Source organism: Hypanus sabinus, chromosome 19, assembly GCF_030144855.1.
Source record: "Hypanus sabinus isolate sHypSab1 chromosome 19, sHypSab1.hap1, whole genome shotgun sequence".
Taxonomy (NCBI): domain Eukaryota; kingdom Metazoa; phylum Chordata; class Chondrichthyes; order Myliobatiformes; family Dasyatidae; genus Hypanus; species Hypanus sabinus.
In genome coordinates, this window is record NC_082724.1 from 436,859 (window position 1) to 449,005 (window position 12,147).

Sequence of the window (12,147 nt, forward strand, 5' to 3'; positions counted from 1 at the left end):
GATTTTACGGCAGCAAGAGATGCCAAGATAGTGTGTTTTCTCCCGGCTGCTAGGTTTAGGACGTCACTGAACAGTTGCAGAATATTCTTGAAGGGGAGAGTGAGCAGCTGGAGATCATTGTACATATTGGTACCAATGACATGGGCAGGAGAGGGGTAGAGGTCCTGTGCAGTAAGTTTAGAGAGTTAGGAAGGAGGATGAAGAGCAGGACCTCCAAGGCGGCAATTTCCAGATGATAATCAGAACAGGAAGACAGCGCAGATGAATGAGTGGCTGAGGGGATGGTGTGGGGGCAGTGTTTCAAGTTTTTGGATCATTGGAACCTTTTCTGGGGAAGGGGTGACCTGTACAAGTGGGATGGGTTGCAGCTGAAATGGAGGGGAACCAATATCCTGGAAAGTAGGTTCACTAATGCGATTGGGGAGGGTTTAAACTAGATTTGTAGGGGGTGTGGGAACCAAAGTGAAGAAGCAGTTGGCGCACTTGTAGAGGCAGCTCGTAGGGAGTTTGTGAGAAAGAATATAAGTAGGTGATAGAGCAAAGATGCACTCAGCCTGATGGTTTGAGATGTGTCTATTTTCATGCAAGGAGTATCAGAAACAAGGCAGCAAGGAACAAGCGTGGATCAAAACATGGAACTATGACATTGTGGCCATTACAGAGACTTGGATGTCTCAGCTGCTGAGTATGCTGGGCTTTAGATGTTTCAAAAAGGACAGAGAGGGAGGCAAAAGAGGTGGGGCATGGCTAGAGAAAAGGAAAAAGTCATGGAGATTGTCTACTGAGTCATTGTGGGTTGAAGTCAGAAACAGGAAGAGGGCAATAACTCTAATGGGTGTTTTTTAATAGACCCCCCCCCCCCCAATAGTAACAGAGACATTGAGGAGCAGATAGAGAGGCAGATTCTGGAACGGTGCAATAAAAATAATAGAGTTGTTGTGATGGGTGATTTTAACTTTCCGAATATTGACTAGCAATATTGGAGCAAGGGGGTTAGGTGTGGTTGAGTTTGTTAGGCGTCTTCAGAAAGATTTCCTGACACCATATATAGATAAGCCAACTAGAGGTGAGGCTGTACTTGATCTAGTATTGGGAAATGAACCTGGTCAGGAGCCAGATCTCTCAGTGGGAGAACGTTTTGGAGGTAGTGATCACAACTTTATCTCCTTAGTGTTGGAGAGGGATAGGAGTAGAAAATTTGGGTGGACATTTAATTGGGGTAGGGGGAAATATGATAGGCAGGAATTTGGGAAGATAAATCAGGAGATGTTCTCTGGGAAATGTGTGGCAGAAATGTAGCAAATGTTCAGGGAACATTTGCATGGCGTTCTGCATAGGCATGTTCCATTGAGGCAGAGAAAAGATGGTAGGGTAAAGAACTATGGTGTACAAGGGATGTAGAAAATCCAGCTAATAAGAAAAGAAAGCTTATGAAAGGTTTAAGAAACTAGGTACAGTTAGAACTTTAGAAGAATTACAAGGGTGTCAGGAAGGAGCTCAAGAATGAAATTAGGAGAGCTAGAAGAGGCCATAAGAAGGCCTTGGCAAGCAGGGTTAAGGAAAACCCCAAGGCATTCTACAGGTATGTGAAGAGCAGGAGGATGAACCATGTGAGAATAGGACCAATTAAGTGTGATAGTGGAAACATGCATGGAACTGGAGGAGGTAGCAGAGGTACTTAATGAATACTTAATTCACCAGTGAAAAGGCCCTTGGCAGTTGTGGAGATGACTTACAGCAGATTGAAACGGTTGAGTCTATAGAGATTAGGAAAGAAGATGTGCAGGATGGAGCTCTTGAAATGTATTAAGTTAGGTGTCACCAGGACTGTGTGAGATATACCCCAGGCTACTGTGGGAAGTGAAGGAGGAGATTGCTGAGCCTCTGGCAATGATCTTTGCATCATCAATAGGGACAGGAGAAGTATCAGATGATTGGAAGGTTGCAAATGGTGTTCCCTTGTTCAAGAAAGGGAGTAGAGATAACCCAGGAAATTATATCTTACTTTAATGCTGGGCAAGTTGTTGGAGAAGATCCTGAGAGTTAGAATTTATCAGCATTTGGAGAGATGTAACCTGATTAGGGATAGTCAGCATGGCTTTGTCAAGGGCAGGTCCTGCCTTACAAGCCTGATTGAATTCTTTGAGGATGTAACAAAACACATTGATGAAGGTAGAGCAGTGGATCTAGTGTATCCTCTACCTTTCCTAAATCCATTTTTTAGTTCTGTCCTACCTACCTTGTAACTCTCTAGAGCCCTATCCGATCCTCCCTCCCTAAATCTTAAGCAAGCTTTTTTTTCCTTCTCTTGACCATATGTTCCACACATCTTGCTAATCACTTTTCCTTCACTCTATTATCCTTTCCTTGATTCAATGGGACCAACCTATCTAAAAGCCCCTGCAAGTGCTCCCCAAATAATCTCAACATTTACATTTTGCATTTCCCTGAGTACATCCATTCCCAACTTATGCTCGCCATTTGCTGCCTAATAGTTTAAAGATCACCCCCTCTAGCATTTAAGTATTTTCCCATTTCATCTGCTAGCCCTCTCCTACACTGTGGCAAAGGTCATTGAGTTGTGGTCATTGTCTCCAAAATGATCACTTGTGAAACATCTAGACCCTGGAACATCTAGTAACCAATCTCACCCTTGTTTTAGAAACAGCCACAAAAGCATAGTTCTCTCTACTAATTCATGTTCATCACCTTGCTCTTAATCCTTTTTGTACTAATGTAAACACACTTCAACCCATTCTAGTGACTGCATCTACTCCATATCCTTCCTCAGTCTCTCTGCACATTGAATTGACCATAAGACGAAGGAGCAGAAGTCGGCTATTCGGCCCATCGAGTCTGCTCCGCCATTTCATCATGAGCTGATCTAATCTCCCTTTTCGTCCCATTCCCCAGCCTTCTCACCATAACCTTTGATGCCCTGACTACTCAGATACCTATCAATCTCTGCCTTAAATATACCTGATGACTTGGCCTCCACTGCCACCCATGGCAACAAATTCCATAGATTCACCACCCTCTGGCTAAAAATAATTTTTCGCATCTCTGTTCTCAATGGGTGCCCTGCAATCCTCATGTCAAGTCCTCTTGTACTAAACTCCCCTACCATGGGAAACAACTTTGCCACATCCACTCTATCCATGCCTTTCAACATTCGAAATGTTTCTATGAGGTCCCCCCTTTTTCTTCTAAACTCCAAGGAGTACAGTCCAAGAGCGGTCAAACATTCCTCATGTTAACCCTCTCATTCCCGGAATCATTCTAGTGAATCTTCTCTGAACCCTGTCCAATGTCAGCACATCCTTTCTTAAATAAGGAACCTAAAACTGCACACAGTATTCCAAGTGAGGTCATACCAGTGCCTTATAGAGCCCCAACATTACACCCTGCTCCTATACTCTATCCTTTAGAAATGAATGCCAACATTGCATTCACCTTCTTCACCACCGACTCAACCTGGAGGTTAACCTTAAGGGTATCCTGCACAAGGACTCCCAAGTCCCATTGCATCTCAGAACTTTGAATTCTCTCCCAATTTAAATAATAGTCTGCCCCTTTATTTCTTCCACCAAAGTGTATGACCATTCACTTTCGGACATTGTAATTCACTTGCCACTTCTTTGCCCATTCCCCCAATCTAACCAAGTCTCTCTGCAGACTCTGTTTCCTCAGCACTACTGGCCCCTCCACCTATCTTTCATCAGCAAACTTAGCCACAAAGCCATCTATTCCATAATCCAAATCGTTGATATACAACGTAAAAAGAAGCGGCCCCAACACGGACCCCTGTGGAACAACACTGGTAACCGGCAGCCAACCAGAATGGGATCCCTTTATTCCCACTCTCTGTTTCCTGCCAATCAACCAATACATCCACGTATGTAACTTTCCTGTAATTCCATGGGCTCTTACCTTGTTTAGCAGCCTCATGTGTGGCACCTTGTTAAAGGCCTTCTAAAAATCCAAATGCACAACATCCACTGCATCTCCCTTGTCTAGCCTACTTGTAATATCCTCAAAAAATTGCACTAGATTTGTTAAGCAGGATTTTCCTTTAAGGAAACCATGTTGAGTTCTGTCTATCTTGTCATATGCCTCCAAGTACTCCGTAACCTTACCATTGACAATCGACTCCAACAACTTCCCAACCACCAATGTCAAGCTAACAGCTCTATAACTTCTTTTTTTGCTTCCTTGCCCCCTTCTTAAATAGCGGAGTGACATTTGCAATCTTCCAGTCCTCCAGAACCAGGCCAGAATCTATCAACTTTTGAAAGATCATTGCTAATGCTTCCGCAATCTCCACTGCTACTTCCTTCAGAACACGAGGGTGCATTCCATCTGGTCCAGGAGATTTATCTACCCTTAGACTATTCAGCTTCCTGAGTACTTTCTCTGTCGTAATTGTGACTGCGCATACTTCTCTTCCCTGACACCCTTGCATGTCCGGTTTACTGCTGATGTCTTCCTCAGTGAAGACTGATGCAAAATACTCGTTCAGTTCTTCCGCCATCTCCTTATCTCCCATTACAATTTCTCCAGCATCATTTTCTATCAGTCCTATATCTACTCTCACCTGCCTTTTACTCTTTATATACTTGAAAAAGCTTTTAGTGTCCTCTTTGATATTATTTGCTAGCTTCCTTTCATAGTTCATCTTTTCCCTCTTAATGACCTTCTTATTTTCCTTTTGTAAGCTTTTAAAAACTTCCCAATCCTTTGTCTTCCCACTAACTTTTGCTTCCTTGTATGCCCTCTGCTTTGCTTTTACTTTGGCTTCGACTTCTCATCAGCCACGGTTGCATTCTTTTTCCATTTAAAAATTTTCTTCTTCTTTGGAATATATGTCTTGCACCTTCCTCACTTCTTGCATAAACTCCAGCCACTGCTGCTCTGCCATCCTTCCCGCTAGTGTCCCTTTCCAGTCAACCTTGGCCAGTTCCTCTCTCATGCCACTGCAATTTCCCTTACTCCACTGAAATACTGACACATCGGATTTCGGCTTCTCTTTCTCAAATTTCACAGTGAACGCAATCATGTTGTGAACACTGCCTCCTAAGGGTTCCTTCACTTCCATCTCTCTAATCACCTCTGGTTCATTACACAATACCCGATCCAGTACAGCCGATCCCCTAGTGGGCTCAACAACAAGCTGTTCTAAAAAGCCATCTCGTAGACATTCTACAAATTCTCTCGAGATCCAGTGCTGACCTGATTTTCCCAATCCACTCACATGTTAAAATCCCCTAAAATTATCATAACACTGCCCTTCTGGCAAGCCTTTTTTATTTCCTGTTGTAAATTGTAGTCCACATCACTGCAGCTGTTTGGAGACCTGTAGATAACTGCCATCAGGGTTCTTTTACCCCTGTGATTTCTCAGCTCAACCCTTTCTGTACCTTCCGATCCTATGTCAACTCTTTCTAGTGATTTAATATTATTTCTTACCATTAAAGCCACCTCACCCCCTCTACCTACCTGCCTATCCTTCCGATACACCATGTATCCTTGAACGTTCAGCTCCCAGAGACATGCATCCTTTAGCCACGTCTCAGTGATAGCCACAATATCATACCTGCCAATCTGTAACTGTACAACAAGATCATCCACCTTATCCTAATGCTGCGTGCATTTAAATATAACACCGTAAGTCCAGTATTTGGTACTTTTTGCATTGATTGCACTGCAACTCATCCCAATGGCTGCAAATTTGCTCCATCACCTGCCTGTCCTTCCTGACATCCTTACTGCTCACTACCTTAGATCTATTTCTGTTTTCCCTCTCCTCCACTCCATCATTCTGGTTCCCATCCCCTTGCCAAATTAGTTTAAACCCTCCCTAACAGCTCTATTAAACCTTCCCGCCAGGATATTGGTCCCCCTAGGATTCAAGTGCAACCCGTCCTTTTTGTACAGGTCACACCTGCCCCAAAAGAGGTCTCAATGATCCAGAAACTTGAATCCCTGCCCCCTGCTCCAATCCCTCAGCCACACATTCATCCTCCATGTATCCTTGTGAATCTTTTCTACACTCTTTCCAGTTTAATGACAATCTTTCTATAGCTTGGTGCCCAGAACTGCACACCATACTCCAAAAGCAAACTCACCAACATCTTACATGGCATCTTATAAACTGCTATAAGATCTTAGAACTTGCATGCTGGGCTACAACATTACTGAGAATATGGATATTTGAATGTTCTCCTGCCACTTGCTGATTAATTGTTCACCACCAATGATGAGATGTGATAGGACCACAGAACTTTGATCTAATCCATTAGTTGTATGACCATTTAGCTCTGTTCATTTCATGTTGGTTTTATTATTCAACATGAACAACATACATGTAGTCCTGTATTACAGCTTACCTGGCTGGTTCCTCACGATTTGTAGGTATACCTGGTGATGCTCCTGGCAAGCCCTCTCCTACTCCTCAATGAGCCACAGCAATTGCATTGAGTCAAGAAGCAAGTTTTAGAACTGAACACGGAACAACAAACTGGTTCAAGAAAGGAGTACGACAAGGTTGCATACTGTCACCCTACTTATTTAATCTATATACTGAACATATCATGAGGAATGCTGATCTAGATGACTCAAATGCTGGAATCAAAATGTTCTAAGATGAAATATTAACAACCTCAGGTATGCAGATGATAATTCTGTAATGGAGGATATGAGGAAGCTTCTAATCAAAGTGAAAGTAGTAAGTGCAACATCTGGCTTGTTGCTCAATATTAAGAAAACCAAGACTATGTGACCAGCCCTATTAACTCTGTAGTAATAAATGGAAAGAAAGTGGATGCAGCGATGGATTTTGTCTTCCTCAGTTCAAAGATTTCTATAGATGCTAACTGCAGCCACAAAATTAAACATCGCTTACTTCTGGGGAGGGCAGCAATGACAAATTTAGGTAAAATACTGAAGAGCAGAAACATAACATTGTCTACAAAGACCTATATAGTCAAGTCTATGGCACTTACAGTTGTGATGTGTGGCCTTGACAGCTGGACTATTAGTAAGGCTGAATACAAAAGAATCAAGGCCTTTACACTTGGATGCTGGAGGAAAATGTTAAGAATTCATTGGACAGCAAGAAGATCCAAGAAGTCAATACTTGAAAAGAATACAGCCAAACTGCTCACTAGGAGGCTTAATTATGAGACAAAAGCTCAAATATTTTGGCCATATCATGAGAAGACAGAATTCCTTGGAAGACTCTCATGTTAGATAAAACAGAGGATAAAAGAAGGAGAGAATGACATACGCTATGATGGATAAATAATATGTTCTTGATTAGCCAGGGCATCAAAGGTTATGGGGTGAAAGCAGGGCAGAGGGGATAACTGGATGCAGTGGATCAGCCCATGACTGAATGGCAGAGCAGAGTCAATGGGCCGAATGGCCTACTTCTGCTCCTGTATCTTAATATTACTCAGACAATGCACATGACCTTGGGGGATCTTAGAGAGGCAGCTTCCAACAAGCTGACTTGGTGTACAGGAGTCCATGAGGTCACGAAGGGTCAGACTCGACTTAACGACTGAACAGCAAAATTACATTGAGGTTGCTTCCTCCAGCTATTTACCTGTCTTGAAACACAACAACTGGTCACTCAGGACAGAAATGAGAAGAAATTTTTGGGATTTTTAAATAAAAAGGCTGTGAAGGTCAGTTACAGAGTGCATTCATGACGAAGAATCTTGATGGTCTCAGCCTGAAATTTCAACTGTTTATTCTTTTCTGCGGATGCTGTCTGACCTGCTGAGTTTTTCTAGCATTTTACATGCATTAATCTGGACTTCTAGCATCTGTAGAATCTCTTGTGTTTAAGAGAAAGATGAGATATTATAATTATTAAGGGAATCAAGGAATATAGGTACAGTGCAAGAAAGTAGTACTAAGATGAAAGATTGTTTACAGCCTTATCCAATGGTGGAACAGACAGCTGCCCAAAAGTCTACTCTTTCATTTTCTTATATGTTGTGTGGTGCCCACTGGAATCAAATGAAGGATTCATCAGTCTGGACTCGTGCACATCACAAGTGTCCTGGAAAAGCTAAATTACTTATATTATATCTCAACCAATTCTAAAGAGGAAATTTTCTTAAGTGGTACAATGATATGAGAATAGCAAGGGTCAGAGTCATTAGGAGAGGGTGCAGGAGAGGGCAGCAGTGCTGGCAGGGTTTAAATCACATTGAAAGATATTTGTAAGCAAACAATGACACAGTGCACTGGTGGTGAGAACCACATTACTTACTTGGTAAGGCAAAGATTTAGGCAGCAGGTCAGTCAATGTACAGAGAGGGAAAGATCTCTTCTGTGCTTCCTCTGAGCCAATGAATTTCATGAAATACAGCAGGTAGCACATGAGGAGTGTGCTTGAGTACAGGAGCTGGAAAGAAAAAAGGAAAAGAATTATCTTGTGTCTGATGTTAACCATGACAATAAATTAAACTAATCTTACCTACTTGCACATACTCTATATTCTTCCATTACCTGCATGCTCATGTGCCCAAGTACCTTGTAAATGGAATAATCATTATCTACATCATCTTTTCCCACACCCCCGCCCCAAACACAGCAGGACACTCCAGGCACCCAACACTCTGTGTATGGAAAAATTTGGTCTGTACCTATCTATCCCTTGGCTCCTTAAGCCTGATCAACCTATCAACCTGATCTGATCTTGGCCTCAAGTACACTTTTCTGCAATCAATAATATTCATATAGAAACATAAAAACCTACAGCACAATACAGGCCCTTCAGCCCACAAAGCTGTGCCAAACATGTTCTTACCTTATAACTACCTAGGCTTACCCATAGCCCTCTATTTTTCTAAGCACCATGTATCCATCCAGGAGACTCTTAAAAGATCCTATCATTTCTGCTGCCACACTGCTGCTGGCAGCCCATTCCATGCACTCACCACTCTCTGCATAAAAAACTTAACTCTGACATTTCCTCTGTACCTACTTCCAAGCACCTTAAAACTATGCCCTCTTGTGCAAGTCATTTCAGCCCTGGGAAAAAGCCTCTGACAAGCCACTCGATCAATGCCTCTCATTATCTTGTACACCTCTATCAGCTCATCCGTCATCCTCTGTTGCTCCAAGGAGAAAAGGCCAAGATCACTCAACCTATATATTCCATGAAAACCTCCAGAGCTCTCTGGGACACTGGGCTACAAAGATTCAAGTCCTTCCAAGGAAAGAGCAGCCTTTCCTGAACTCCCTGTTAAATGGGCGTTTCCTTATTTTAAAAATATACTGCCAGTTATATAAGCCCTCATAAAAAGGAAAGATTAAAGGTTGAAGTATATTTATTATGAAAGTGCATAATGAAGCAGGAGAAATAATAATGGGGGACAAGGAGATGGCTGCTGAACTTAATGAGTATTTTGCATTAGTCTTCAACGTAGAAGACACTACCAGTATGCCAGATGTTGAAGGGTGTGACGGAAGAGAAGTGGGTGCAGTTACTATTACAAGGGAAAATTTGCTCAAAAAGCTGAAAGACCTAAAAATACATAAGTCACCCAGCCCAGATGAACTGCACCCTAGGGTTCTGAAAGAGGTAGCGTTAGAGATTGCGGTGGCAGTAGAAATGATCTTTCAAAAATCATTGAACGCTGGCATGGTACTGGAAAATCGCAAATGTCACTCCACTCTTTAAGAAAGGAGGAAGGCAGCAGAAAGGAAATTATAGAACAGTTAGCCTGACCTCCGTGGTTAGGAAGATGTTAGAGTCAATTGTTAAGGATGACGTGATGGAGTACATGACGCAGGAGAAGACAGGACAAAGTCAGCATGGCTTCCTTCAGGGAAAATCCTGCCTGACGTACTTGTTGGAATTCTTTGAGGCTGAGGGATTGGAGCAGGGGGCAGGGATTCAAGTTTCTGGATCACTGGGACCTCTTCTGGGGCAGGCGTGACCTGTTCAAGAAGGACGGGTTATACTTGAATCCTGGGGGGACCAATATCCTAGCGGGGAGGTTTGCTGGGGCTACAGGGCAGACTTTAAACTAGTAAGATGGGGGGGGGGGCAGGAATCAATTTGAGGAAACTATGGGAGAGGAGGTTAGTTCACCAGTAGAGCAAGTAAGTAGACTGTGTGTGAGGGAGGAAAGGCAGGTGATGGAGAAGGGATGCGCTCAGCCCGAAGATGTGGGGGAGTAGAAAGAAAAGGATAATAAATTTGAATGCATTGTTAGGGATGAAAAGAGAGGAGGAGGTGGAGAGTATCTTAAATGTATCTATTTTAATGCTAGGAGCATTGTAAGAAAGGTGGATTAGCTTAAAGCGTGGATTGCTACCTGGAATTATGATGTTGTAGCTATGCGTGAAACATGGTTGCAGGAAGGGTGTGATTGGCAACTAAATATTCCTGGATTTAGTTGCTTCAGGTGTGATAGAGTAGGAGGGGCCAGAGGAGGAGGTATTGCATTGCTTGTCCAAGAAAATCTTATGGCGGTGCTTTGGAAGGATAGATTAGAGAGCTCCTCTAGGGAGGCTATTTGGGTGGAATTGAGGAATGTGAAAGGTGTAGTAACACTGATAGGAGTGTTTTATAGGCCACCTAATGGGGAGCGTGAGTTGGAAGAGCAAATGTGTAAGGAGATAGCAGATATTTGTAGTAAACACAAGGTGGTGATTGTGGGAGATTTTAATTTTCCACACATAGATTGGGAAGCTCATTCTGTAAAAGGGCTGGATGGTTTAGAGTTTGTGAAATGTGTGCAGGATAGTTTTTTGCAACAATACATAGAAGTACCGACTAGAGATGGGGCAGTGTTGGATCTCCTGTTAGGGAATGCGATAGGTCAGCTGACAGATGTATGGGTTGGGGAGCACTTTGGGTCCAGTGATCACAATAGCATTAGCTTCAATATAATTATGGAGAAGGACAGGACTGGACCTAGAGTTGAGATTTTTGATTGGAGAAAGGCTAACTTTGAGGAGATGCGCAGGGATTTAGAGAGAGTGGATTGGGTCAAGTTGTTTTCTGGGAAGGATGTAATAGAGAAATGGAAGTCATTTAAGGGTGAAATTATGAGGGTACAGAATCTTTATGTTCCTGTTAGGTTGAAAGGAAAGGTGAAAGGTTTGAAAGCACCATGGTTTTCAAGGGATATTAGAAACTTGGTTTGGAAAAAGAGGGATGTCTACAATAGATATAGGCAGCATGGAGTAAAGGGATTGCTCAAGGAGTATAAAGAATGTAAAAGGAATCTTAAGAAAGAGATTAGAAAAGCTAAAAGAAGATACGAGGTTGGTTTGGCAAATAAGGTGAAAGTAAATCCGAAAGGTTTCTACAGTTATATTAAAAGCAAGAGGATAGCGAGGGATAAAATTGGTCCCTTAGAGAATCAGGGTGGTCAGCTATGTGTGGAGCCGAGGGAGATGGGAGAGATTTTGAATGATTTCTTCTCTTCGGTATTCACTAAGGAGAAGGATATTGAATTGTGTAAGGTGTGGGAAACAAGTAAGGAAGTAATGGAACCTATGGCAATTAAAGAAGTGGAAGTACTGGCGCTTTTAAGAAATTTAAAAGTGGATAAATCTCCGGGTCCTGACAGGATATTCTCCAGGACCTTGAGGGAAGTTTGTGTAGAGATAGCAGGAGCTCTGATGGAGATCTTTCAGATATCATTAGAAACGGGTATTGTGCCGGAGGATTGGCGTATTGCTCATGTGGTTCCATTGTTTAAAAAGGGTTCTAGAAGTAAGCCTAGCAATTATAGACCTGTCAGTTTGACAACAGTGGTGGGTAAATTAATGGAAAATATTCTTAGAGATAGTATTAATAATTATATGGATAGACAGGATCTGATTAGGAGTAGCCAGCATGGATTTGTACGTAGAAGGTCATGTTTGACAAACCTGATTGAATTTTTTGAAGAAGTTACGAGGAATGTTGACGAGGGTAAGGCAGTAGATGTAGTCTATATGGACTTCAGCAAGGCCTTTGACAAAGTTCCACAAGGAAGGTTAGTTAAGAAGGTTCAGGCGTTAGGTACTAATGCTGGAGTAATAAAATGGATTCAACAGTGGCTAGATGGGAGATGCCAGAGAGTAGTGGTGGATAATTGTTTATCGGGATGGAGGCCAGTGACTAGCGGGGTG

General features: G+C 42.5%; 1 protein-coding gene across 3 annotated transcripts in view; it reads right to left on the minus strand.

The window, feature by feature from the left end:
* Positions 1-12,147, minus strand: part of rft1 (RFT1 homolog) — an 85,540-nt gene that overhangs the window by 46,929 nt on the left and 26,464 nt on the right. For all 3 annotated transcript variants that reach the window (XM_059943831.1, XM_059943829.1, XM_059943830.1), the window contains one exon: positions 8,282-8,416. In XM_059943831.1, the coding sequence (XP_059799814.1) occupies positions 8,282-8,416 (135 nt within the window). The remainder of the gene's footprint in view (positions 1-8,281; positions 8,417-12,147) is intronic.